We start from the raw sequence: 26,690 nt of genomic DNA on the forward strand, positions 1-26,690 counted from the left end.
GGTTGGCCGTGGTGACTCCAGTGTTTTTTCCACCTCCTCTGCTCGTTAAAGCACTGCTGTCACGAGCACATTAGTGGTTCTGTCACCAGGGTTGTCCCACCAGCGTGCGGTAGCGCATACAGCTTTACAGTCGTGTGGGTGCGTCTGGGGACCGAGTTTCCCGTCCCTTGAAGGTTGAAGCCCTGCACCCGGCCAGACTCCGTGAAAAGGCGCAGTGAGCGGTCATAGAGACGACGGGCGCAGAGCGTATCCCCCGGCGGCACCACAGAGATAACGCGGAGGCTGCCTAGAGAGTCCCTCTCCTCGCCGGCTTCCTCTCCGGTAGTCCTCCTTCCCAACATGGCGCAGTCGATTAACATCACGGAGCTGAATCTGCCCCAGCTGGAAATGCTCAAGAACCAGCTGGATCAGGTGAGGACGGGCGCCGGCGCCTCCCTCGCGCTGCAGGCCCGCCGGCCGCGTGCGGCCCCGCGCCGGCCCGTGGGGGAGCTTCCTTTCCCGGGGAACCCCTGTCCGGGGCCGGCCCCGCCCCCTCGGCCGGGCTCCGCTCGCCCCGGGCTCCCGGGCTGACCCCCTTCCCCCGGCTCCTGTAGGAGGTGGAGTTTTTGTCCACGTCGATTGCTCAGCTCAAGGTGGTGCAGACCAAGTACGTGGAAGCCAAGGACTGTCTGAACGTTCTGAAGAAGAGCAACGAGGGTACGGGCTGGCGGGTGCGGGCGCCCGGGGACCCCGGAGGAAACGGTCCCCTAGGTCGCGTGTGGCAGCCACACGAGCCCCCGCATGCTGCCCACGGGGAGCTGACCTGCTCCCGGCGCCTCTCGCGGTTCTTTTCCCTGTCTGTGGACACTGAGCCCTGCTGGAGCTCCCTCCCCGTAACGTCCCCGCGTGGGAGCGGCCAGCCGGCCCCAGCTGTTCGTCTTCATTACTTTCACAGGAAAAGAACTACTGGTCCCACTGACGAGTTCTGTATCCTTTCCACAGGAAATGCTGCCTCGCCGCCTTCCTCGGTCTCTCCCAAAAGCGGGGAGGGTTTTGATAACAGTCACCCCGTGATTTTAAGAACAGTCATAGCCGGGCGGCGGTGGTGGTGCACACCTTTAATCCCAGCACTGGGGAGGCAGAGGCAGGTGGATCTCCGTGAGTTGGAGGCCAGCCTGGTCTGCAGAGCGAGATCCAGGACAGCCAGGGCTGTTAGACAGAGAAACCCTGGCTGGAAAAGCAAAGAGTCATACACACTTCATAGTTCTCTCGTCTAACCTAGGAACCAGTGTCTATCCAATACTTTGTTCAGTGAAGAATTGAAGTGTCGTGTTTCTCTTTGCTCTGTGGGGATGTTCATCTAATAAGGGGATTAAAGCTGGCAGTCGGCTAAAGCAATAGGAAAGTGGTGGGCTGTTGAAATTGGGAACTTGACTGTGCTTCAGCTTAATTGTGGCTCATTCCAAAACTACCTTCAGTAAGACACCCAGATCGTTTCCATTTGTTGAAAGCGATCCGCGAAATGACAAGCTAAAAGAGAAACCTAAGAATAGCACTGTGTGAAGAATACTTAAATTAAAATAATAATAATAGCAATGTGGGACTGGAGAGATGGCTCAGTGGTTAAGAGCACTGGCTGCCCTTCCAGAGGACCTGGGTTCAGTTCCCAGCACCCACATGGCAGCTCACAACTGTAACACCAGTGCACCAAACAAATTTAAATAAGTTATTTAGTGGGTAAAAATGTGCAAAAACACATACAACCTGACATCAATCCAATACCCACCATATAGAAGGAGAAACTCCCAACCTCCACACATGTTCCATGGCATACACATTTGTGAAAATATGTACACAAAACCATTAAATGCAAAATAAGAGTTATTAATAATCCGAGGCTAGAGAGATGGCTTAGTTAAGAGTACTTCATGATCTTATAGAGAACCTGGTTTGGTAGCATGGTGTAGGTAGCTCCAATTCCAGGGACCCAGCAACCTTTTCTGACTTCCCAGGCATGCACATAATGCACATACATACAATCTAAAAAAAAAATTAAGAATTAGTAACAACCCATCAGGATTTATGTTGGGGTACATGAAGCTGGCTTTCCCCACGTACACTGTTCTAGAACCTTGGGAAAGCATGGTTGCATCTCCTCTGGTCTTTCTAGAAAGACTAATGGAGAAGTGCAGGAATTCCTTCGAGGATGAGAGGTGGGACCAGGACAAGAAAGTGTTCCCGCTCCACAGGGAAAGTCTTCACAGGGAACCAACTCTGTTGCTTGGTCTAAAAAGCTGCAGCCTTTTAGAAAAGGAGACTTTGGGGTTATGGCTCTGGCTGACAAAACGGTGTCTCATGCTGGGCTAGTTTTCCCTTAACCCTTGCTTCTCAGATGTATGTCCCTGGGAAGCTACATGATGTGGAACATGTGCTCATCGATGTGGGAACTGGCTACTATGTGGAGAAGGTGAGTGGGCAGGAAGTGCATGGATGTCCTCTCAGAAGGTAGTGTGGGCAGGGCCTCCTTTATTTCATTTACCTCTGATCTTGTAGACAGCAGAGGATGCCAAGGACTTCTTCAAAAGGAAGATAGACTTCCTCACCAAGCAGATGGAGAAGATCCAGCCAGCTCTGCAGGAGAAGCACGCCATGAAACAAGGTAAGATGCCCAGAGCACCTCCTTTGTAAAGTTGTCTGTCTGTCTGTCTGTCTGGGAGGTGTGTGGGGCTGGGAGGCACGTGAGTGCCATGGTGTGTGTGTGTGTGTGTGTGTGTGTGGAGGTTGGAGGGAATTTTTCAGGACTCTGTTTTCTCCTTCCATCCTGGGTTCTAGAGACTAAATGCTTGTCATCAGGCTGTGTGGCAAATGCTTTTAGCCCCCAGGGGACTTCCAGACCCTCCCTACCTCCATGGTAAAGAATATTCATCACATGAGGCATGATGGGACATACCTGTAATCCCAGGACTGAGGAGGTTAAGGCAAGAGGACACAGTGCCTCCATCACTTAGGAGAGGCAGGGGGATCATCCTTACTACATAGCCAGTTCAAGGTCAACGTGGACTTCATGAGACTCTTGTTCCTACCCCGAAGAAGACATAATTGGTTTAGGTTTGGGGATATATAGCTCAGTAGTAAGACTGCCTAGCATGCTGGGTGGTGGCGCATACTTTAATCCCAGCACTCGGGAGGCAGAGGCAGGTGGGTATCAGTGAGTTTGAGGCCAGCCTGGGCTACAAAGTAAGTTCTAGGACAGCTGGGACTGTTACACAGAGAAACCCTGTCTCGCAAAATCATGGGTTAAATCCTTGGCACCACCAAAAATAAAAATAATAATAATAATAATAATAATAATAATAATAATAATAATTACATTTACTTATATGTTTGCATATGTGTATATAAATTATAAATAAAACATGTACACACACATACATAGTTCATGTACAATACTGTCCATTTAAGTAGGTAATCCAGCTGTATGTGGTGGAGCACACCTGTAATTTCAGTGCTCAGAAGGCTAAGGCAAGAGTATTTCAGGTTAGAGCCAGGCTAGGCTACATACCAAGATCCTGTCACAGAAAACACAGGGGTTGGAGAAATGCCTCAGTGGTGAGGAGCACTTAATGCGCTTGCAGAAGGCACAGGTTCAGTGCCGAGCACCCGTGACAGCTCACAGCTACCTATAACCCCAGTACCAGGAGATATGACCTCTGTAGCTCCTGCATGAACATGGTGCACATACATGGACTCAGGTGCACATGAGCGTGTGTGGACACACACATATACAAAGTACTAAAACAACCAAGGGCTGGGGGTATGGTTCAGTGGGCTTCCTGCATTAAGGACTTGAGTTCAAATCTCCAGCACCCACATAAAATCTGGGCATGACCCAAGTGCTTGTAACCCCAGTGCTAGCAGGACAGAGACAGATAGATCCTGGGAGTTCACTGACGGCCGGCCGAGTGGAATGGTAAGTTTCGGGTTCAATGAGAGACCCTGTCTCAGCAGAGAGAGAATACTAGAACAAGATAAGATACCATGGTTTCCTGTGGTCTCCACACATGTGCCTAGTGGTGGACACACAACACACACTCAAAGGAAGAACGTGGATTGTAACATAAACTTGGAGGTGACCGTGTCTCTCCTGGATGTAGCAGTGCACACCTTTGATCTCCGCACTCGGGAGGCAGAGGCAGGCAGATCTGAGTTCGAGGTCAGCCAGCGCTATGTAAAGAGACCTTGTCTCAACAACAACAGCAAAAAAGATGTTTCTGTTTCTCTTTGGTGTCTTGATGTGTTATCCTGAGTTTTGAGTGATTGAGGAAAAACCTGTTAATGATGTGGGATAAAATGCCTGTAAACACAATAGAAACCTGTGGTGTAAACTAGCGATTACCACATTGGCTGCACAGAGCAATCCTCCAGGAAGTTTAAAAAGAAAGTGTAGGTCCAGTTCACACCGACTGAGTCAGTCGGAAATGTATGGAAAGCTGCTCTTGATTTAAAGCACGGGAAGGGTTGGTGGCTTTTTGTTTTTGTTTTGACACAGTCTCATTGTTCTATACTATATTCCAGTGGTTAGCATACTAACAGTGTAGACTCGGTGTGTGTGTGTGTGTGTGTGTGTGTGTGCGCGCGCGCGCGCGCACAATCCACTCTGTTCCTCACCTTGGGTTCTCCCTAGAGGCCCTGCTCAGGTGTGACTCTCCTCTCTCCTCAGCTGTCATGGAAATGATGAGCCAGAAGATCCAGCAGCTCACAGCCCTGGGAGCGACTCAGGCGACTGCCAAGGCCTGAGGATGTGTTGCAGAAGTGGAGCAGAAAGGGACCCTGTTTGAAGGGGCCTGGGACTATGTGGGCAGTGGCCTGCTGGTGTCTGGGAAGAGAGGGCCTTGTGTTTATAGAGTTAATAAATGTGCCAGCTGGGCAAACGATGTCTTTTCTTGCATTAAACAAGGGGCGGGTGACAGACTGGAGTGTCGGGGGTGAGCTCTTGCCTAGAACCCGGAAACTGGGCTGGCCACGCTGCCTTTACGAGTTCCACCCGGGGCTTTGAGGAGCTGGAAGAAAGCGTGCACGCTTCTTTCTGGTTGCCTTGGGGACGAGTCGTAGGCGGAAGTGAAGTTGCACCAGACATTTCCTCTTCCGGGCCTGCCTTCCCGCCACATGGGGTGTCGCTTCCGGAGTGGTATCCTAACGCTGTTCCTGCCGCTGCGCTCTGTCCTCCAAACCCAGCATCGCATGCTCGGCCCAGAGTCCGTTTCTCCCCCTAAAAAGCCTCGCCACAACCTCATGGCACCGCCCCGAATTGGGACGCACAACGGCACCTTCCACTGCGACGAGGCGCTGGCCTGCGCGTTGCTCCGCCTCCTGCCCGAGTACAGGGTACGGCCGCCCGCGCACTGGCCCGGTTCCCTCCCCAGACACACACCCCCGGACACCCGACCTTAACCCTGCCTCCTGCCTCACAGCCCTTGTGTGTCTGCAGGATGCCGAGATTGTGCGGACTCGGGACCCTGAAAAACTGGCTTCGTGTGACATCGTGGTGGATGTGGGTGGCGAGTACGACCCTCTGAAGCACCGGTATGACCATCACCAGAGGTGAGTTCACAAACACCTGTTCTCGGCCTTGCACTGTCCAAGCCCAGCACTGCCTGAGCCCATCGCTGGGGCCCCCCTTGCCTCAGCTTTTTCACGCCAGCAGCCAGCCATTCATTTGCCCTTACCCCGGGCCGCTGAGCCCTTCTAATTCCAGCACAGCCCACGGCAGTGGCCTTTTGCTTTGTGTGTTATGTGTATGGGTGTTTTGCCTGCATCGGAGCCCGCAGAGGTCAGAAGGTGTCAGGGTTCCCTGGAATCCGAGTTAGGGAGGGTTGTGGGCCATCATGTGGATGTGGGGGATTGAACCTGCCTCCGAGGCAGTAGCAGCCCCAGCCCCGTGATAGTTAGTTTTCATTATCAACTTTGACACAACCTGGATTCTAGAATAACCTGGGGATTGGTTCAGTGAGGGATTATCCAGATCAGGCTGGCCCGTGGGCGTGTTTGTGGGATGTCTTGATTACCTTGACGTGGGAGGCACTAATTCCTAGACTGCATGAGTTAAAAGTAAGCCAGGCACTAGAAGCATGCATGGGCTCTCGAAGTTCCTGCCGCCTTCCTGGCAGTGGTAGACTGTACACTGACACTGTGAGCTAAAATAAACCTTTTCCCTCCAATTTGATTTTGGTCAGGCATTTTTTTGTTTGTTTCATTTTATAAATATTAGTGTTTTGCCTGCATTTATGTCTGTGTGAAGGTGTCAGGTCCCTGGGACTGGAGTTAAAGACAGTTGTGAGCTGCCATATGGGTGCTGGGAAGTGAACTCAGGTCCTTTGGAAGAGCAGTTGGTGCTCTTAACCCGAGAGCCCCTTAGTCAAGTGTTTTATCACCACAACAGAAATGAAAATGACCACTGTAACACTTCTTCTCCACGCCTGCTCACACTTCGTGAGTGTCCACACTTCTCCACACTCAAACACCTGCTCACACTTCCGTGAGTGTCCACACTTCTCCACACCTGCTCACACTTCCGTGAGTGTCCACACTTCTCCACACCTGCTCACACTTCCGTGAGTGTCCACACTTCTCCACACCTGCTCACACTCCCGTGGGTGTCCACACTTCTCCACACCTGCTCACACTTCCGTGAGTGTCCACACTTCTCCACACTCAAACACCTGCTCACACTTCTGTGAGTGTCCACACTTCTCCACACTCAAACACCTGCTCACACTTCTGTGAGTGTCCACACTTCTCCACCCCTGCTCACACTTCCGTGAGTGTCCACACTTCTCCACACCTGCTCACACTTCCGTGAGTGTCCACACTTCTCCACACCTGCTCACACTTCTGAGTGTCCACACTTCTCCACACCTGCTCACACTTCCCCGTGAGTGTCCACACTTCTCCACACCTGCTCACACTTCCCCGTGAGTGTCCACACTTCTCCACACCTGCTCACACTTCTGTGTGTGTCCACACTTATCCACACTCTAACACCTGCTCACACTTCTGTCCCCACTTCTAAAATAAGCTTTTCCTGTGTCTTCACTTTCCTCCTCCAAAATTTCACAACTCCTCCTTCTAGTTTAGGAAAATCTGTTTCCTTATGTTGTGTTTTGTTTGTTTGCAGTTTTTCCAGACAGGGTTTCTCTGTGTAGCCCAGGCTGTCCTGAACTAGCTCTGTAGACCAGGCTGGCCTCAAACTCACGGAGATCCGCCTGCCTCTGCCTCCCAAGTGCTGGGAGCGCCACCATGCCTGACTTCTTTAGTAAAGAGCATCTATATGGAGTGTGAACAGGCTCTTCTTGTCCTCTAAAGTATAACGCCTACTTACCTAACATCTGCATCCTATTGGGCACTATAAGTAATCTAGAGATACTCTGAAAGATAAAGGAGGAGGAAGGCTGGGGCACACCTATAACCCCAACACTTAGGAAGTAAAGGCAGGAGGGTCATGAGTTAAAGGTCACCATCTGTGAGCAAGTTTGAGCCTAGCCTGGATCACATAAAACCTAGTCCCATCAAGTGAAAAAATTTATAGCTGGTCATGGTGGCAAATGCCTTTAATCCCAGCACTTGGGAGCAGAGACAGGCAGATCTCCTGAGTTGAGGCCAGCCTGGGCTACAAAGTGAGTTCCAGATCAGCCAGGGCTACACAGAGAAACCCTGACTTCAAAAAACAAAACAAAACAAAAAATGTACAGGAGGATGTGTGTCGTTTATAGGCAAATACTGCCCCGTTTTATGTAAACTACTTGAGCATCTGGAGGTCAGGTTGCTGGGTCTGTTGTTTCTCCACCTCCCACAGATGAAAGGACAGGATCTTAGCTTTTTCTCCTTAATATGTAAAACACAAAACCTGGCATACAGTAAGCCACGAGTTCCAACCATTGTCGAGTGAATGCAGAAATAGAAGCTTTCCAGGCCTATGTTGGCACTGGAGGAAAAGCTAACGTCTTTTGAGTGGGTTTTCTTCTCCCCATTCCTACAGCATCCCCATCCTGCTGATACCCCGGTGTCCACATGTAGACTTTCACATACACCCTAGACTCGTGGACCAAGTCCTTCACTGCAGCCTCTCCTGTGCTCCTCAGGACCTTCACGGAAACCATGAGTTCCCTGTGCCCTGGGAAGCCGTGGCACACCAAGCTGAGCAGTGCGGGACTTGTCTATCTGCACTTCGGGCACAAGCTCCTGGCCCAGTTGCTGGGCACTAGTGAAGAGGACAGCGTGGTGGATACCATCTATGACAAGGTAGGGCCTGAGGCAAAGATGTCCTGTGTACACATTCCCACCGGCTGGCTGGGAGTGGCCCTGGTGCAGCCAGTCTGGAGGTTAAGAGCACAGAATACTCTTCCAGAGGACAGGATTTGGTTCCCAACATCCACATGGTGCTTCACAACATCTGTGACTCCAGTTTCAGGGGATCTGATGCCCTCGTCTGGCCTCCACTGGTACCAGGCATACACAATGTGCACAGGCACACATGCAAGCAAAGCACCCATACACATAAAAATGAATTAAAAAAATTTTGTGACTATGTAGTCCTGGCTGTCCTGAAACTCACAATGTAGACCATGTTGGCCTTGAACACACAGATTTGACTGCCTCTGTCTCCTGAGTGCTGGGATTAAACATGTGTGCTACAATACAATACCCAGCTAAAAAAATTTTTAATGAGGGCTGGAAAGATGGCTCAACAGTTAAGAGCACTGGCTGCTCTTCCAGAGGTCCTGAGTTCAATTCCCAGCACCCACATGGTGGCTCACAACCGCCTGTAATGAGATCTGGCGCCCTCTTCTGTAATGCAGGCACACATGCAGAGCAGCACTCATACACAAAATAAAATTAATGAAAAATAATAGTAAGTCATTGGCCCCTCTGTGCACATGCTGGCCTTGGCCACAGTGATGCAGCCCCTTGTGTTAGAGGTCAGGTGACCTGAATTCCAGTCCCAACACTGCGCTGCCTCCTCCTCCCTCTGCCCATCTGGTCAATGGTGAAACACTCAGGGCTGTTGTGAGGAAGTGTGTGTGCATTCTGTGAAACCTACGCCCACTTTACGATGGTGGGTGTCCTCAAGTGCATGTCCCCTGCCACTGCTTCAGATGTACGAGAACTTCGTGGAAGAGGTGGACGCAGTGGACAATGGGATCTCTCAGTGGGAAGAAGGGGAGCCTCGGTATGCACTGACCACCACACTGAGTGCCAGGGTTGCCCGGCTCAATCCCACCTGGAACCAGCCCAACCAAGACACTGAGGTAGGGAGAGCCTGAGGACAGAGTAAGAGCAGCCGCCCTCCCAGTCCTGTGAGTGGAATCCGGCCAGTGCCCAGCGTGACTTGTGCTTCCGCCTTTCCCAGGCAGGGTTCAGGCGTGCCATGGACCTGGTGCAAGAGGAGTTCCTGCAGAGACTGCATTTCTACCAGCACAGCTGGCTCCCAGCCCGGGCCCTGGTAGAGGAGGCCCTGGCCCAGCGATTCAAGGTAGAGCTGGGAGGTGGCCTGGGCCAGGATGCTTCTGGGCCGTCTGGTCAACTGGGCCTCCTGCTTCTGCCCAAACCTGGCCACACACTGCTTCCCTCAGGTGGACTCGAGTGGGAAGATAGTGGAACTGGCCAAAGGTGGGTGCCCTTGGAAGGAGCATCTCTACCACCTAGAGTCTGAGCTGTGCCCCCCAGCGGCCATCGCCTTCGTTATCTACACTGACCAGGCTGGGCAGTGGCGAGTGCAGTGTGTGCCCAAGGAGCCTCACTCTTTCCAAAGCCGGTGAGTCCCCACAAAACTGCCATCACACCTGCTTCAGCCCTGCTGGAGTCCGCCACCCTTAGCGCCTCATGCCTGTGTGTTTTTACACAGGCTGCCCCTGCCAGAGCCGTGGCGGGGCCTTCGGGATGAGGCCCTGGATCAAGTCAGTGGGATCCCTGGCTGCATCTTTGTTCACGCCAGCGGCTTCATCGGTGGGCACCACACTCGAGAAGGCGCCCTGAACATGGCCCGTGCCACTCTTGCCCAGCACCCAGAACCCACGCCCCTTGCAAATGCTGCAGTCCAATAAAACCTCACCTGGTGACTTTCTCAGATTTGGTAAGGGCAGCGTCTCTGCAGGGCCCCATGCTGGGCATCTCCCACAGCTGCTCAGCTTTGCTTTTCAAACCATTTGACAACCATCCTAGTGGCTGGGGAGAAGCCTCAGGGGTTAAGAGCACTGTTGCTCTTGGAGAGGAATCAGATTCAATTCCTAGCACCCACACAGGAGATCACCTGTTTATAACTCCAGTTCAAGAGGATCCAACCCCCTTCGGACTCTATGGGCACTAGACACACCTGAGATACACATATGTACATGTAGGCAACACACACACATAGTATTAAATCTTCGGGCTGGAGAAATGGCTCAGAGGTTAAGAGCACTGACTGCTCTTCCAGAGGTCCTGAGTTCAATTCCCAGCAACCACATGGTGGCTCACAACCATCTGTAATCAGATCTGGCGCCTTCTTCTGGCCTGCAGGCAAACGTGCTGTATACATAATAAATAAATAAATATTTAAAAAAAAAAAAAGTATTAAATCTTAAAAAGTAAAGAGAAGGGCTGGAGAGATGGATCAGAGGTTAAGAGCACTGACTGCTCCTCCAGAGGTCCTGAGTTCAATTCCCAGCAACCACATGGTGGCTCACAACCGTCTGTAATGAGATCTGGCGCCCTCTTCTGGCATACAGGCAGAACATAATAAATAAATCTTTAAAAAAAAAAAAAAAGCCATCTGAGGACTAAATAACTTGATCAAGTTCACAGGTAGCTAGAAAGTGACAGCAGAATCTTGGTCCGTGGTCCCACTCCTTTTTTCTACTATAACCAGCAACATACTAAAAAAAAAACCACCACAGCCTGGTAAATGAGTAGAAAACCAGACTTTATTTACAAGTGGGAGTGTGGGGAGTGGGGCTGGGCAGGTGGAAGTCCTGGAAGAGGGTCCCAAGGGGCAGAGGTTGATGATGTCTCAGTAAACAGTGGCACTTCGTGAACAGAGCCTCCACCTCCAGCTGGCGGCTCCTGAGCCCGGCCAAGCACTGGGCTAAAGCGTGGAAACTGGGCGTTGACAAAGTAGAGAGGGATATGGGCGATGCGGCCTGTGGACCAGCACTACAGAAAATGGGTAAGAAAGGTCTCAAGAGTCTGAACCCAGAAGTGGCCTCACGATAGTGCCAAGACCATTGGGCCTCTAGCCATCCAGAAGACACACACACAAGTATGCACATGTACGTACACAACACACACACACAAACACACACACACACAGCCTAGTCCTTATCTACTCACCACACTGAGCAAGGCCCCTTTGCTGAAGGAAGGATGGAAAGTGATGAGCTGAGCCTGGGCTCCTGGTTCCCCCTGAATAACACCACTACGGCAAGAGAAGGAGAGGGTGAGAGGCCAGAGGCGGCTGGGAAGTCGTGCAGTTCATATGGGAAGGTGCTGTGGAGCCCAGGCCCAGAGGCCTGCCCTGCACTTACCAGGGAAGCAGCTCAAACACTGGGCTGTTTCGAGTTCGAAAGAGGAGGATGACGGGATTCCCATCCTGTACCCGTGGGTTTCCTGTAAGAAACGGGTCAGCTAATATAGGGAACTCTGGAAGCCAGGTCCCAGAGGGCAGAGAACAGCAGCCCTGGGGCTGTTAAAAACCTATTAGGCGAGTTCCAGGACAGCCAGAGCTACACAGAGAAGCCTGGTCTTGAAAACCAAACAGAAAGCCCTTTCTCTAGTCGGATGGAATAGTACACACCTTTGATCTAGCACTCGGAGGCAGGGTCTACCCACTGAGTTCCAGGTCGGCCAGGACTAGCCACTGAGACCCTGTCTCAAAGAAGCAAGCTCATTCCTTGGCTCCTTACCTTTCATGAGCACAGCCAGACGCTCACCACTAGGGTCCCAAACCATGGAGTGGGCCTCCCCGCCGAGCCTGTGCCAGGACAGGGTGGGCGTTCAGTGTGGCTCTTCCGAGTCTTCACCACCCCTCCCAGGCACTGAAACCCACCTCTCCTCTCCATCTGGTGTCTGTATTGTTGTCTCAGAAAGATCTGCCACGATTGTTGCTGACTTCGCGCCTCCAACACGTCCCTTCTCTGTTCCTGGAGGGCAGAGGTTTCCTGGGTTTCTGTACCCTTCATCCCTCAGTGCGCTCTTCCGGCTGCTGTCTCCCTCAGACCACCCCACAAAGTCTGCATTCTGAAAGTTAAAACTCACCACATCGTGCTGGGAATGACAAGGAGTAAATTAGTGTTTCCCCTAGAACCGTGAACAGCAGACGGTTTCCATCTGGACTCCAGCAGCCAGTCTGGGGAAGGAGGGAAAAGCCAGGAGAAAAGAGGTCTGTAGGAGGACTAACGCAGGAGAGAAGTAGGGGACCATGCAAGGGAGAGCCAGGCCCATTAAAATCCCCTTCCTCCCAGCGTCTGTGAGTCACAGGCCCCTTACCTGACAGCGCCCTGAGAGAGTGGGCCACCTCTCACAAGTCCACATCTGGGTCTCCCAGACTCTGAGCCAGAGAAAGATAACTGCGTGGGGCCTTCATGCTCCAAACCTGGACTGTCCCGCCCACCTTGCACCCCCCCCCGGGGTCAGGTCCAGAAGCCAAGTGCCTCTCTGTTGGATCTTGGCTTCCCTCAGCTTTTCACCTACTCACCGGAAGACAGCTGAAGGAGTAGTAGCCAGGACTTTGCTGCCATCTGGGGACCACAGCAAGTTGGTAACCCCTCCGCCTCGGAACCAGGGAAGGGGGACACAGATTTCTGTTGAGACATCCCATACCTAAGAGACAGGGAAGTGGTACAGAAACTCAAAGCACTATCAGCCAGCTCACTTAGGCTGCTCTGTTCCATGCACGAAGGCCCGGAAAAGAGGAAGCAGTAAGAAGGACTTCTCAACCCGAAGACCTGGGCTTAGGGTACAGTGCAGGTTGACAGTATAAGGTCCGAGGATCGCTCCTTCACTGTATAAACTGAAGACAGACACAATCTCACTCCCCCAAGCTTCCCACCACCAGATGAAGAAGGCTCTTAACACTGAGGGGTGGGGACCACTCACCAGAATAGCAGCATCTACAGGTGAGGCTGAGAGCAGCCGCCCCCCATTGGGGGCCCAAGCCAAGCTGGTGACTGGTGTGTGCCCAGGGTGAGATAATACCTGGGCACAGCCGGAAGAGGGTCTGTGGGATGAACAGAAGGCATAGGGTAAAAAGATGGTAAACTGGGGGGGGCGCACACGCCTTTGATCCCAACACTGGGAAGAAACCCCATCTTGAAAAGACAAACAAAAACGGTAAGCACACGCATGGGGGGGGGGGGCTGGAGAGGGTAAGTGGCTGAGCACAGCGGCTGCTTTCCCCGAGGGTGGGAGTTCAGACTCCAGCACTCACTGCAGGGGCTCAAAACCACCTGCAACTCCAGCCAGGGCTCAGTGCCCTCTCCTGGCCTCTGCCAGCACCCACACCACAAAATGGAAATGCCCTGTCCTGACTCCATTTCCCTGCTTCTGCTAGAACCTCATTCACTCTAACCTCAGTCCAGGTCGGGAAAATAAAGGATGATGGTGGATGTTAGAGGGGAAGATCTACAGAGAACTCATGATTTGCAGGGTAGGAGCCAGGATAAAAAAGCTGTAGGGAGGCGGTGGTGGTAGACACCTTTAATCCCAGCACTCGGGAGGCAGAGCCAGGCAGATCTCTGTGAGTTCCAGGCCAGCCTGGTCTACAGAATGAGTTCCAGGAAAGGCGCAAAGCTACACAGAGAAACCTTGTCTCAAAAAAAAAAAAAAAAAGAAAAGAAAAAACAACAAAAAAGTCAGAAGCTGCAGGGCAGACCTGCAGAGAACTGCTCCCAGCAGAGAGTGTAAAAGAGGCGATGCTGGAGTGTCTCTCCCCACTGGGCTGGGTCACCAATGACATTACCTCAAGGAGAAGCATCTCTTTTCTCAACCCCTGCACAAATCACCTCTCCTTGTCAGAACATCTCCCACTTCCAAGTACCCACAGCTTTCTGTTTACCAAAAAGCGCTGACTGTGGACTGCCCTCCATCCCTGGGGCCTGGCTCTTCCCTTTCTATCCACCTTGAATTCCTCTGAGGCCCTGGGCCACTCAACTTTATAGGGAACGGTAACTATCAAGTCAGCTCAGTGGCTCCACTGTCCCTGTAACATGTGATCAAAAATAAACCTTTTATTGTTTTATGTACATAACTGTTTTGCACACGTACATGTCAGTGCCCATGATGGCCAGAAGAGGGCATCAGATCATCTGAAAGTCTTCTCTCCTGAGCCATCTCCCCATCCCTAAAATAAAAACATTTTAAAGGGTAGCCCTTTTTTTTTTTTTTTTTTTTTTTTGAGCCTCCTTTCTACAGAAACTGTTACTCTACTTATCAATAAAACTTTCTTGGCTTCTCCTTATAAAAATTTTTTTCCTAGGAATGGGGATAGAGAGAATGTTCAGTAGTTAAGAGCATTAGCTGCTCTTCTAGAGGATCCAAGTTCAATTCCCAGCAACCACATGGTGGCTCACAACCATCTGTAATGAGATCTGGCTCCCTCCTTCTATAATGCAGACAGAACACTGTATACATAATAAATAAATCTTTAAAAAAGAAAAAAGTATAAAAATAGTGATGGACAGCCAGGTGGTGGTGGCACACGCCTTTAGTCCTAGCACTTGGGACGAGAGGGAGGCAGATCTCTGTGAGTTCAAGGACAGCCAAGGCTACACAGAGAAACCCTGCCTCAACAAACAAACAAAAACAAAGGAATGGGCAGATGTCAGCTTCTCAGTTTTGCGTTGAGAATAAACTGAAACCGGCCAGGCATGGTGGTCACCCTTTAACCCCAAAACTCAGGACGCAGAGAAAGGTCGATCTCTGTGAGCTCAAGACTAGCCTGGTCTACATAGCAAGTTCTAGACCAAGCAGAGCTACAAAGGAAGACCCTGTCAAAAAAAAAAGTATACTGAAACAGTAATTTCATAACTCCTCTATAAGGATTACGCTAAAACAGGGCTGGCAGGAGAGGAAAAGAAACAAGAATGGAGGAGGGGCAGAGAGGTGGCACTAGATCCTGAGGACCTGGGTTCAGTCTCGGGGACCCACAGGAACTTCCCAAAACTGTCCTCATGTCCACCCTTGAGCTGTGGCATCTGTCCCCAGACATACAATAAGTAAATATACTTTCCTAAAAAAAGAAAACACCAGGCATGGTGGCACATATCTTTAATCCCAGCCTTCTCTGTGAGTGAGTTCCAGGCCAGCCTGGTCTACATAGTGGGACCCTGTCTGGAAAAACAAAACAAAGTAATTCTTTTATTCTCTTTCACCTCTACCACCACCCACTCCTGCTCTCCCTTTTTTAAGTGTTCTCAGGTCTCAGGGTGTTTCACAGGCTGGGCTCAACGTTCTGAGAAGTGGTCCCCAAGTCTCAGACTCCCAAGTAGCTGGGGCTGCAGGTATGTAAGGCTGGCCGTCCTTAGTTCTTCCACATCGGGAGCTGGCTGAAAGGTTTTCTTTCTTTTTTTTTCTTTTTTAAGGTTTATTTATTTAAAAAAAAAAAAGATTTATTTACTATGTATACACTGTTCTGCCTGTATATATGCCTGCTGGCCAGGCACCAGATCTCATTACAGGTGGTTGTGATCTCCCACATGGGTGCTGGGAATTGAACTCGGGACCTTTGGAAGAGCAGCCAGTGCTCTTAACCTCTGAGCCATCTCTCCAGCCCCGTTTTCTTATTTATTCATAATTTTAGAATTTTCTGGTTTTGTATATAGTTCTGACAGAGATTGTTCCCCTAGCCTTCCAGACAATGTTTCCCTGTGTAGCCCTGGCTGTCCTGGAACTCACTCTATAGACCAGGCTAGCCTTGAACTCAGAGATCCCCTGCCTCTGCCTCCCAGTGCTGGGATTCAGGGGTGCGCCACCACCGACTGGTTGTTATGGTTTCTACTCATGTCTGTCTTTGTTCCTGCTCATTCTCTAACTCTGCCTGACAGACGTGTCCTCCCACAATCCCAGAGCCGCTAAATTCTGTCCTTTGTCTAGACAGAGCATCTCAACACCCACCTGTCCTCAGATTGCTCCTCACAGCACTGGAAGACCCCTACCCCCAGGCCCCTGGCATGACCCTGCAGACAGGGCAGGACAGGCTGCCGGGCTCACCTGGTGGACAAGGAGGTGGGGTCCAGGGTCCAGATGAGGATGCAGCTCTGGCAGGCCACAGCCAGCACAGAGGCACTGAGGGGTTTCCAGGCCAGGGCTGCCACATTTCGCTGTAGACGATGCTTCAGGGAGGGAACTATAGTGCTGGGGTGAAAAGGGGAAACTGAGTCAAAGCAGGGACATGAAGCTCAGGGAACCTGAGTCCAGTTAAAAAGATAGAACAAGGGCTGGAGGGATGGCTCAGTGGCTGACCTTCCAGAGGACCGGGGTTCAATTCCCAGCAACCACATGGCAGCTCACAACTGCCTGTAACTCCAGTCCCAGGGGACATGTTGCTCTCTTCTGACCTCCACAGGCATTGCATGCACACAGTGCACAAGCAGACACAGTGCACAGACATGCATGCAGTGCACAAGCAGACATGCAGTACACAAACAGACACAGTGCAGAGACATGCATGCAGTGCCCAAGTATGCACGTAGGAAGACACTCAAATACATAAAAAATAAAATTTAGGGCTGGAGAAATGACTCAGCAGTTAAGAGCTGCTCTTCCAGAGGACCTGAATTCAATTCCCAGCACCCACATGGCAGCTCACAACTGTCTGTAACTCCAGTTCCAGAAGGCCAGACACTCTCACACAGACACATGCAAGCAAACCTCCAATCAATGCTCATAAAATAAAAATTAATTATAAAAAATAAATAAAAATTTTAATTTTCTAAAAGAAGATAAAACAGGCCAGGTATGCTAGCACATGCATTTAATCCCAGCATTTGGGAGGCAGAGTCAGACAGATTGCTGAGTTTAAGGCCAGCCTGGTCTACAGATCAAGTTCCAGGACAGCCAGGGCTGCACCAGAAATCCTATCTCCAAAAAAAAAAAAAAGTAAAACAAAAAAAGAAAAAGGTAAAGCCACAGAGGAGAAAGCTGACCCAGGCCTCAGGACGCAGCTCAGCAGTAACCCTGGTACTGTGCCTGTGCAAACTCCTGGGTCTGATCTTCAGCACAGGGAAATAAAAGGGGGGGGGGCTTTTGGGGTTGGTTCGAGAGCATGGGGTATTGTGGGACCGAAGTGTAAGATAAAAGTTACATGTACACTGGCTTCATAGCACACGCCTTTAATCCCAGCACTGAGGCAAAGGCAGGTGGATCTCTGAGTTCAAGGCCAGCAGAGACCCCGTCTTAGAAAAAAAGAAGTTAGACGTAGAAAGGACACATTCAATTGTGGAGTGTCCCCAACCAATTCTAGGCGTTCTACGAGCAGCCCACAGATGGCAGAAGGTGAGGTCAGTCCGAACTGGATGGAGAGCACACACCCACGCACCTGCTGGCATTATACACACGGATGGAGTCGTCTAGCAGGGCGACCGCGAACTTGTTGGTGTGAGGATGCCATGCGAAGACCCGTAAGCAGCAGCCAGACCTGCGGGGGATGAGCATGCGGTCGGTGGACGCACCCCACAAACAGCCTGGCCACCCCACTTCCCTCCCACATGGGGAGAGGGGTGCTCAGTTTTCCTTGCGTTCCTTTCTGAGGGTGGGGAGAGGGGTGCTTACGTAGGGTTCCTACTGCTGTGAAAAACACCACAGCCAAGAGCAACGTTTCCTTCATCTTACAGCCTGTGATCCAGCCCGGGGCAGTGAGGGCAGGAGATCAAGGCTCTGCTGCCGCAGCAGGAACTGGAGCAGGGTCTGTGCTGTCCTGACATTACCTGGCTTGCTCGGTCTGCTTTCTTTTTTCCCTTTCTGGGAGGTGGGTTAAGTGGCTAGGTGGGTTTTTTTGTTTGGTTTTGTTTTTGAGACAGGGTCTCACTATGTAGCTCTAGCTGTCCATAACTCACCACACAGACCAGGCTGGCCTCTAATTCTGAGATCCACCTGCCTCTGCCTCTGAGTGCTGGGATTAAAGGAGTGCGCCACTGTATCAAATTTCAGACTGTTTTCTTTTTTTTTTTTTTTTTTTTTTGGTTTTTTCGAGACAGGGTTTCTCTGCGTAGCTTTGCGCCTTTCCTGGAACTCACTTGGTAGCCCAGGCTGGCCTCGAACTCACAGAGATCCGCCTGGCTCTGCCTCCCGAGTGCTGGGATTAAAGGCGTGCGCCACCAACGCCCGGCCAGACTGTTTTCTTATATCACCCAGGACCACCATAGTGAGCTGGGCCTTCCCACATCAATCAAGAAAACACCCCCACTGCTGAAAACAGAAAAAGAAAACACCCTACAGACTTATCCCATAGGCCAATTTAGTCAGTGAATTTTCTTAATTGAGATTCCCTCTTTCCAAATGACTCTAGCTTGTAGCAAGGTGAGATAAAAATAGCAAGACAGGGGTGACAATGTGGACAGGTGCCTCTGCCTTGACCTCTTTCTCTCCCCAAAGGACTTCTGTGCCACAGGGTGCCAGAGTTTGTGCACTCACCAATTAGTTACTTGGGCAAACTCAGCGATCAGATCTTCACTCCTGAGCTGTAAGAACATGGCAGACAGACATACCATACACAGGAGCTCACCTACTCAATCTTCCCACAGGGGAGCTGGAACACTCCTACCCTCTTGGCCATCCCACCAGCCCTGCCCACAAAGGAGGGAGGCAGGAAGGAGGTCAAACTTACGGACAGATGTGGGAACAGGGAGCCGTGGAGGGAGGAGGCCCACTGACAGAGAGCCAGGGCCCAGCTGGATGCTGTCTTTACCCACTCATACACTGCAGGGTTAGAGACAGCTCTGGTTACACCTTACTGCCACGCTCTTAGGTGAGGACAGAGTCAAAACTCTTCAATCCTGTGCCCAGCAGTGTATGGGTCTAGATACCGTCTGCCCAGGACCCACTCTGGGGTATCATATCTGGGATACATAGAAGACAGGGTGGCGGGGAAAAGCAGCCGAAGGAAGGAATTGGGCTAACGGGTGTGGGGTAAGCTTGAGGACAGTACGTAAAGGAGATAAGCTTATACAAGCCGAGGGAACCGGGGTGCTTACCTTCTTCCTCTGAGTTTGCAACTTCATTCAGGACCCCAAAAAGGCCCACATCACGCCTCACAAGGAGAAAAAGATAAGCGTTATTCTCAGCCTGTCACAGGTCCCCCTAACAGGTTTCATTCAGTCCACAAAGGTAAATTAAAGCGGGTTGGAGTGTATATAGCACAGTTTGAAGAGCACCTGCCTAGCATGACTAAAGCCCTGGGTCCAATCCCTACCAGCACATTAAAATCAGATGTGGTAGCACATGACTGTGATCCCAGCACTGGGTAGGTAAAATCTGGAAGAATATAATTTCAAGATCCTTAGCAATGAGTATGAGGCCAGCCTGAGCTATATGAGGCATTATCTCATTAATAAAAAATAAATAAAAAGGAGGTACTGTATTTTTAATGAGTGCCAACTAAGCATCATGCACTTTATATATTGCCTTTTTTTTTTTTTTTTTTTTTCTTTTTTCCCTACCAAGACAAGGTTTCTCTGTGTAACAGTCCTGGCTGCCCTGGAACTTTGTAGAGCAAGTTGGCCTTGAACTTACAGAGATCCACCTGCCTCTGCCTCCCAAGTGCTGGGATTAAAATTAAAGGTGTGTGCCACCATGCCTGGCTTGTCCTTTCACTTATCACACTAACCCAAATGACAGTTTGCGCACTTACAGGTGAGGCAACTAAATTTCATAGATTGGGGTCAGTTAGACCTGGCCGGGTGTAGTGGCTCACACCTTTAATTCCAGCATGCAGGAAGAACCCAGTGAGTCCTCAGCCAACCTGGTCTAAATAGTGAGTTCTATCCAGCCAGAGCTATATACTGATTGAGATGAAACCCTCTCTCAAAAAGAGAATGAGGGAGGGAGGGAGGGAGGGAGGGAGGGAGGGAGAGGGAGCCAGCGAGCGCATTAACTTTACTTTCAAATACTGAATGACAAGTCATTGAAGTGTCTTAAGCAAGGGGAACAATCACACGAGCATTCTAGAAAGATCAATTTGAAATTAGAGGAGTCCAGAATGGAGAAAAGGATCAGTTAACAAGCTGCTTAAGGACTCCAGAAAAAAATGATAGAGCAGCCTGAACCTGCAGGATATAGAAGAGACTTAGGAAGCAGAACACAGGCTTAAGGACTAATTAAGACATCGGTAAGGGAAAGAGCAATAGCCCAAGAAACACCTAGCAGGAATTATATCAGCAAATATGCCTCTAATGTGCCAGGCATTGGGCTGGGGGCTTCCATAGTCCAATTTAACCATTACCACAATCCTATTGCCTAGTTTCTCTGTTTTGTTTACTTTTTGATTTGGTTGACTGTTTTTGAGATAGAGTCTCATGCAGTTCAGGCTGGCCTCAATCTTGCTATACAGCCAGGAATGACAATAACTTTTTATTTTATTTATTTATTTAGGTTTTTCCAAGACAGGGTTTCTCTGTGTGGTTTTGGTTCCTGTCCTGGCTCTTGCTCTGTAGACCAGGCTGGCCACGAACTCACAGAGATCTGCCTGGCTCTGCCTCCTGAGCTGGGATTAAAGGTGTGCACCACCACCGCGCAGCGACAATAAATTTTTGATCCTCCTGCACCAGCACACCCAGTTTTATGTGACAACAACTCACAAAGTACCTCAACAAATCCAGCAATTTAATTTCCAGGGATCCTTCTTACAGATAACAGTAATGATAATAACGGTGACAGCAAACATTTCAAGGGATTAGTATGTGCCAGGACATGCCTCTAAGTTCTTTGCATCCATTTAATACCATACTGTAAAATAGGTTTCATTTGAGGACAGAAAAAATGGTGGCCGGAGACCAGGTAACACAGCTTCAGCTCTTACAACGTGCCCTATGTATGCATGAACCAACAACCTCGACCTAACTCTGCTGAGCTTCAGATAAAAGCTCTGAAGAAGGCACTGGGGCCCCCCTTTGATCCCAGCACTCGGGAGGCAGAGCCAGCGGATCTCTGTGAGTTCGAGGCCAGCCTGGTCTACAAAGCGAGATCTAGGACAGGCACCAAAACTACACAGAGAAATCTTGTCACGAAACCGCCAGCCCCCCCCCCCAAAAAAAAAGCTCTGAACAAATAGTGAAAGACACGAGGTGAGAGCTGAGAGCAGGTTTGCAAAACCACACCAGAAATCAAGGCCTTAGGATAAATGAAGCTTCTGATAAAGCCCTGAGTAGTAGATGGGCTACCTATACGATTTGGGGTGTTACAGATATGAAGAGAGAGAGTGAATAAAGCAGCCTTTTTTAAGAGCACCCCGAAGAAGAGGCGTGGGGACATCATCCCTCCAGGCTCTGTAGACCCGGCCCTCGCATCCCTCTGCCATGCCTCACCAAACATTGATGCATCTCTTCCACACTCGTTCCCGGTGATGGATGAAGGCCGTTCTTGTGCCGTGGTCCAGCCTCCCAGGGGTTTTTAGCGGATCCTTGGTCAGGTGCAGGACAGGAAGGTTGATCCACTATACCTCAGAAGTGGGGGAGCGGGGTCAGTCTCTCCCCCACGGCTTCCCAGAACTCCCTTACCACCTCCCACCGTGACGGGACGAGGCCTAAGAGGTTCCTCGGCCCCACTCCCCACATCCACAAATGTGACACTTGTGGGGCAGAAAACCAAATGTTAGCCCGTATCTGCCAGCCCTGGTCGGTTTCCCAAGGCCGACATCAGGAAAGACCTGACCCGGAGCATCCTTCCTTTCCCGACCCCCCCAGCACCTCCTCACCTGCCCTGGCGTCCCCGAGGGGCCAGAACCGGCCCCGGAACACATTTCGTCCTCTCCAGTCCCCCGGGCGAGCCAAGTGGCTTCCAACCCGGGGGCCCCGCGGCCACCCCCACCCCCACTTTCTGCAGACCCCCCCCCCCCGCTGCATCCCCACCCGGACCACCTGGCCCCGGAAGTCGGGGGGCGGGCTCTCATAGCTGCTGCCGGTCACCAGCTCGTTATTGTGCTCGTAGAGGGTGACCTGACCCCGAGGCGGCGGCGGGGGAAACAACCCCAGAGAGCACATCTTGCCAGTCCGGAAGGCTTCTGGAGTCGACAAGCTCCGGGCTGGGGAACGGACGCGCGCCCCTGACTCTTAGTTCCCGGGCTAGATTCGTAATACGGACGGGTAGCCGTACAGGACAAACCTCAGCGCGAAGCTCAGCGGAAGTGCAGTGAAGAAAGTTCCGAGTGAGTTTTCGGGACGGACTTCCGGGACGTCCTGGCGCGCCTCCTAGCGGACGGCGCGGGGCACGGCGCGCCTCCTAGCGGACGGCGCGGGCACGGCACGGGGCACGGCGCGCCTCCTAGCGGACGGCGCGAGCACGGCGCGGGGCCGGCCCGTAGTACAGCGCGCCGCGGTTTGGTTTTGGTTTGTTTCCTCTGAGACTACTGTTTTTTCCAACTCCGAATCCCCAACAGCGTCTCCCACTCACTTGGTACGGAAAAAGCCCAAAATAAGCCAGGTTTAGGAAAGTACCTAATTAAAGCCTCCAACGCCGGTGGGCAGCCCTGAGGAAGACACAGACTGTGTCGTCCTGTCTCTGCACGGTCAGAACGGACTTTAGGAGACGGTGCTGTGCCTGCTGAACCCGGGCCCACCGAGTCCTAAAAGAGAAAGGCGGACACCGGAAAAACAGAAACGGTTCCTGAGTGCATTACTATGAACGCTTTTCTAGTCCTTACCATTACCCCAAAAATGCACTGTTGAACTACCAGTAACAGTGACACAGATCGGGTCTGGATATACCCAAGCCAGACACTGGCAGGGAAACAAGGTGACCATCGGCTAATTAGCAAGACCCTGCCTTCCAGTCCCAATGAGACAGAAGGGTCAAAAGTTCAAGGTGCAGGCTGGAGAGGGGCTCAGAGGTTAAGAGCACTGTCTGTTCTTCCAGAGGTCCTGAGTTCGATTCCCAGCAACCACATGCTGGCTCACAACCATCTGTAATGAGATCTGGTGCCCTCTTCTGGCCCGCAGGCTGAACACTCACTGTATACATAATAAATAAATAAATTTAAAAAAAAAAAAAAGTTCAAGGTTCACTTCATAGTTCCCTTCCAGCTTGAGAAACAAGCTACCTTGTCTTTCTTTTGGTGTTTTGAGACTGGGTCTCACTATGTTGCTCTGGCTAGCCTGGAACTTGCTGTGTAGACCTGGCTGGCCTTGAACTCATAGACCTTCCTGCTTCTGCCTCCCTAGTGCTGAGATTAAAATATACCACCATGCCCTCCTGAGACCCTGTCAGAGAGAGGGGAGGGTGGGTGGAATCCAAAGAAAGGAACTAAAACTAGAGGAGAAAGTAAGTGACGTAATTGGTTACTTTTGGTTGCCAACTTATTTAGAAATGATGGTTTAATTCTAATTTAATTTAATTCTAATCAATGGTTTCGTTCATTTATGAGCTCAAAATCTGAATAGACTATTGGGAGGGAAGTGGTGAGATTGTGACCCTCACAGGAATGGAAATGTACCAGGCTTTTCTTTTAGGCCACCAACCAGTTCCCAGATCATGATCAGAGACTTATTGTTTTGAATGCTCGGCCTTGGCTTAGGCTCATTTCTGGCTAGCTCTTTTGACCTGAATTAACCCGATTCTCTTTATCCACCTTTTGCCTCTGGGCTTTTTACCTTTCTTCCTCCTGTGCATCTTACTCTCACTGTTCTTGTGTCTGGCCGGCAGCTGCTGCCTGGCTTCTGGCCCCTGGCATCTCCCTCATCCTCTCTTCTCTTCTCCCGATCCTAGATTTCTCCTCCTATTTATTGTCTCTGCCCACCAGCCTCACCTATCCCTCTCTTGCCTAGCTATTGGCCAGTCAGCTCTTTGTTAGACCAATCAGGTGCCTTAGGCAGGCAAGGTGGAACAGATGCAACACATCCTTACATAATTAGACAAATGCAGCATAAACAAACAGAACACATCTTTGCCTAGTTAACAATATTTCATAACAGACAAGTACCCTCAAAGGGTATGCCTTGCGCCTAACTCCTTCTTGTTAATACTTCTCTCTGCTTCCTGGCCACCATGCAGGAGCAGCCTCTGCTGCCGTGATGCCACCTCATCTGAAGCCCAAAGAAATGGATTCACCTAACCTTGGACTGGAACCTCTGAAGCAGAGTCTGACTTTCCCCTCTAACTGGACATGGAGGTGCATTCACTCCGGTAACCCCAGCACTCAGGTGGTACTGCATTCATGCCTGGTGCCTGTAGGCCCAGAGAGGGCCTTGACTAGCCTGGAACTGGAGTTAAGGACAGTTGTGAGCGGCCATGTGGGTGCTGAGAATCAAACTCAGATACTCTGGAAGAGCAGTAATGCTCTTAACTGCTGAGCCATCTTTTCAGTCACCATAATTATTTTATATGGTTGTTTCACAGTTTAGAATACTGGAAGTGGAGCTGTCTACTAAGTTGTAAAGTGCTAACTAAACAAATCTCAGAAGTTGTTAGCCACAACTCTAGTTCTGCAATCAACAAAGTGTCCGTGGACAGTGAACTTTCTTTTATATTTATATTCATTTATTTACTTGTCATTGCCAGGGAAGAAGCCCAAAGCCTCTGCTAGCTTAACTAATCACAAAATCTACCATTCAAGGTACACTCTCAACCCCTAAATGCTAAATATTCTTAATAAACTCAAAGATGTGAGCTGGGGATGTAACTTAGTCAGCAGACTGCATAGCTTGCACAAAGCCCTGGGTTTGATCTCCAGGACCACATGAAAACAACCATGTCATAAATACTTTTTTAAAAAATTAAAAGGGGGCTTAAGTTTTTTTTTTCAATGTGTGTTTCTGTTTTGCCTGTATATATATATTTGCACCACATACATGAAGCGCCCACGGAGAACAGTAGAAGACATTGGACTCCCCCCTGCAACTGGAGTTACAGATGGTTAGGAATCATCATGTGGGTGCTGGGAACAGAACCAAGGTCCTCTGCAAGAGTAGTAAGTGCTCCTAGCCACTGAGACCTCTCTCCAGCCACAAATACAGATTATATATATATATATATATATATATATATATATATATATATATATGGTTTCTCTGAGTAACTGCTCTGGCTGTCCTGGATCTCACTCTGTAGACCAGGCTGGCCTTGAACTCACAGAGATCCGCCTGCTTCTGCCTCCCAAGTGCTGGGATTAAAGGTGTATGTCACTACTGCTTAGCATAAATAACTCTTTAAAAAGAAAAACAAAACTTGTTAGCCTGGCCTGCTGGTACACGCTTTTAATCCCAGAACTCAGGAAGCAGAAGTAGGTGGGTCACTGTGAATCCAAAGCCATCCTGGATTCAAACAAACACAAAACACACAAAATGCCTAGAGATCAGGAATCCAGGGTTATCCTCTGAAGCGTACTATGCCTTGGCTGCAAAAGTCCTTGTCTTAAATCTACAGGATGAAACTAAACCTGGAATATAAAGGAGAATGGGAGGTGTGACAACTAAGTACTTAATTAATGTTTGTTTTGTTTTTTCCAAAACAGGCTGAGGCTGACTTCTAATTTGCTGGGATCTTCCTGCCTCAGCCTCCTCAGTGCTGAGAATTAAAGACAATGGTGATTGGTTAACTGCTGTAGGATGTTCTGTATGGCAAATGTGTTGCTCTGATTGGTCAATAAATAAAACACTGATTGGCCAGGGGCTAGGCAGGAAGTATAGGCGGGACTAACAGAGAGGAGAAAAGAAAGAACAGGAAGGCAGGAGGAGTCACTGCCAGCTGTCGCCAGAACAAGCAGCACGTGAAGATGCCGGTAAGCCACGAGCCACGTGGCAAGGTATAGATTTATAGAAATGGGTTAATTTAAGATATAAGAACAGGCCGGGGGCTGGAGAGATGGCTCAGAGGTTAAGAGCACCGACTGCTCTTCCAGAGGTCCTGAGTTCAATTCCCAGCACCCACATGGTGGCTCACAACCATCTGTAATGAGATTTGGCGCCCTCATTAAAAAAAACTTATTAAAGTAAATTATTTTACCCATATTAAAATCAATAGTGAAGGCAGAGATGGGAGTTAGCCTCTATAGCGGCACTTCAAGAGGACCCATGTTTGGTTTCCAGCATCTGCCTTGGATAGTTCACAGCTGCCTGGAACGCAAGCTCCCAGGGGTCTGGTGCCTTCATCTGGCCTCAGAAAGAGACCCTGCACATACACGGCAATCCCAGCACTCGGGAGGCAGAGGCAGGCGGATCTCTGTGAGTTCGAGGCCAGCCTGGGCTACCAAGTGAGTTCCAGGAAAGGCGCAAAGCTACACGGAGAAACCCTGTCTCGAAAAACCAAAAAAAAAAAAAAAAAAAAAAAAAAGATATAAGAACAGTTAGCAAGAAGCCTGCCATGGCCATACAGTTTGTAAGCAATAGAAGTCTCTGTGTTTACTTGGTTGGGTCTGAGCGGCTGTGGGACTGTCGGGTGACAAAGATTTGTCCTGACTGTGGGCAAAGCAGGAAAACTCTAGCTACAGTTAACCTTGTCAAGCTGGTCCACAGTGAACTTAAGAAGCTAGCCTCATA

The 26,690-nt window shown here is 50.2% G+C and overlaps 3 protein-coding genes across 4 annotated transcripts; 2 read left to right on the plus strand and 1 right to left on the minus strand.

Annotated features, from left to right (window-relative positions):
* The first annotated feature begins 255 nt into the window (after positions 1–255).
* On the plus strand, positions 256–4,910 carry Pfdn5 (prefoldin subunit 5). Its single transcript, XM_006981848.4, has 6 exons — positions 256–411; positions 594–696; positions 935–966; positions 2,372–2,446; positions 2,533–2,638; positions 4,700–4,910. The coding sequence occupies exons 1-6, from the start codon at positions 340–342 to the stop codon at positions 4,774–4,776; spliced, it is 465 nt and encodes a 154-aa protein (XP_006981910.1). The 5' UTR covers positions 256–339; the 3' UTR covers positions 4,777–4,910.
* Positions 4,911–5,116: 206 nt separating this feature from the next.
* Positions 5,117–10,104, plus strand: Myg1 (MYG1 exonuclease). Its single transcript, XM_006981847.4, has 7 exons — positions 5,117–5,364; positions 5,468–5,580; positions 8,118–8,277; positions 9,132–9,284; positions 9,386–9,508; positions 9,609–9,790; positions 9,881–10,104. The coding sequence occupies exons 1-7, from the start codon at positions 5,146–5,148 to the stop codon at positions 10,077–10,079; spliced, it is 1,149 nt and encodes a 382-aa protein (XP_006981909.2). The 5' UTR covers positions 5,117–5,145; the 3' UTR covers positions 10,080–10,104.
* An 815-nt stretch (positions 10,105–10,919) lies between these two features.
* On the minus strand, positions 10,920–22,349 carry Aaas (aladin WD repeat nucleoporin). 2 transcript variants are annotated; one of them, XM_006981846.4, is made up of 16 exons: positions 22,080–22,349; positions 21,528–21,655; positions 19,200–19,255; positions 18,833–18,924; positions 18,640–18,686; positions 17,546–17,644; positions 16,219–16,362; positions 13,108–13,228; positions 12,707–12,831; positions 12,499–12,559; positions 12,268–12,358; positions 12,059–12,152; positions 11,916–11,983; positions 11,538–11,619; positions 11,344–11,428; positions 10,920–11,166 (listed from the first exon to the last, which is right to left on the minus strand). In XM_006981846.4, the coding sequence occupies exons 1-16, from the start codon at positions 22,200–22,202 to the stop codon at positions 10,942–10,944; spliced, it is 1,641 nt and encodes a 546-aa protein (XP_006981908.2). In that variant the 5' UTR covers positions 22,203–22,349; the 3' UTR covers positions 10,920–10,941. The 2 variants fall into 2 exon arrangements, with proteins under 2 accessions (XP_006981908.2, XP_015855892.2); XM_016000406.3 differs by having other exon boundaries at positions 21,917–22,081.
* Positions 22,350–26,690: the final 4,341 nt, after the last annotated feature.

Source organism: Peromyscus maniculatus, chromosome 20, assembly GCF_049852395.1.
Source record: "Peromyscus maniculatus bairdii isolate BWxNUB_F1_BW_parent chromosome 20, HU_Pman_BW_mat_3.1, whole genome shotgun sequence".
Taxonomy (NCBI): Eukaryota; Metazoa; Chordata; class Mammalia; order Rodentia; family Cricetidae; genus Peromyscus; species Peromyscus maniculatus.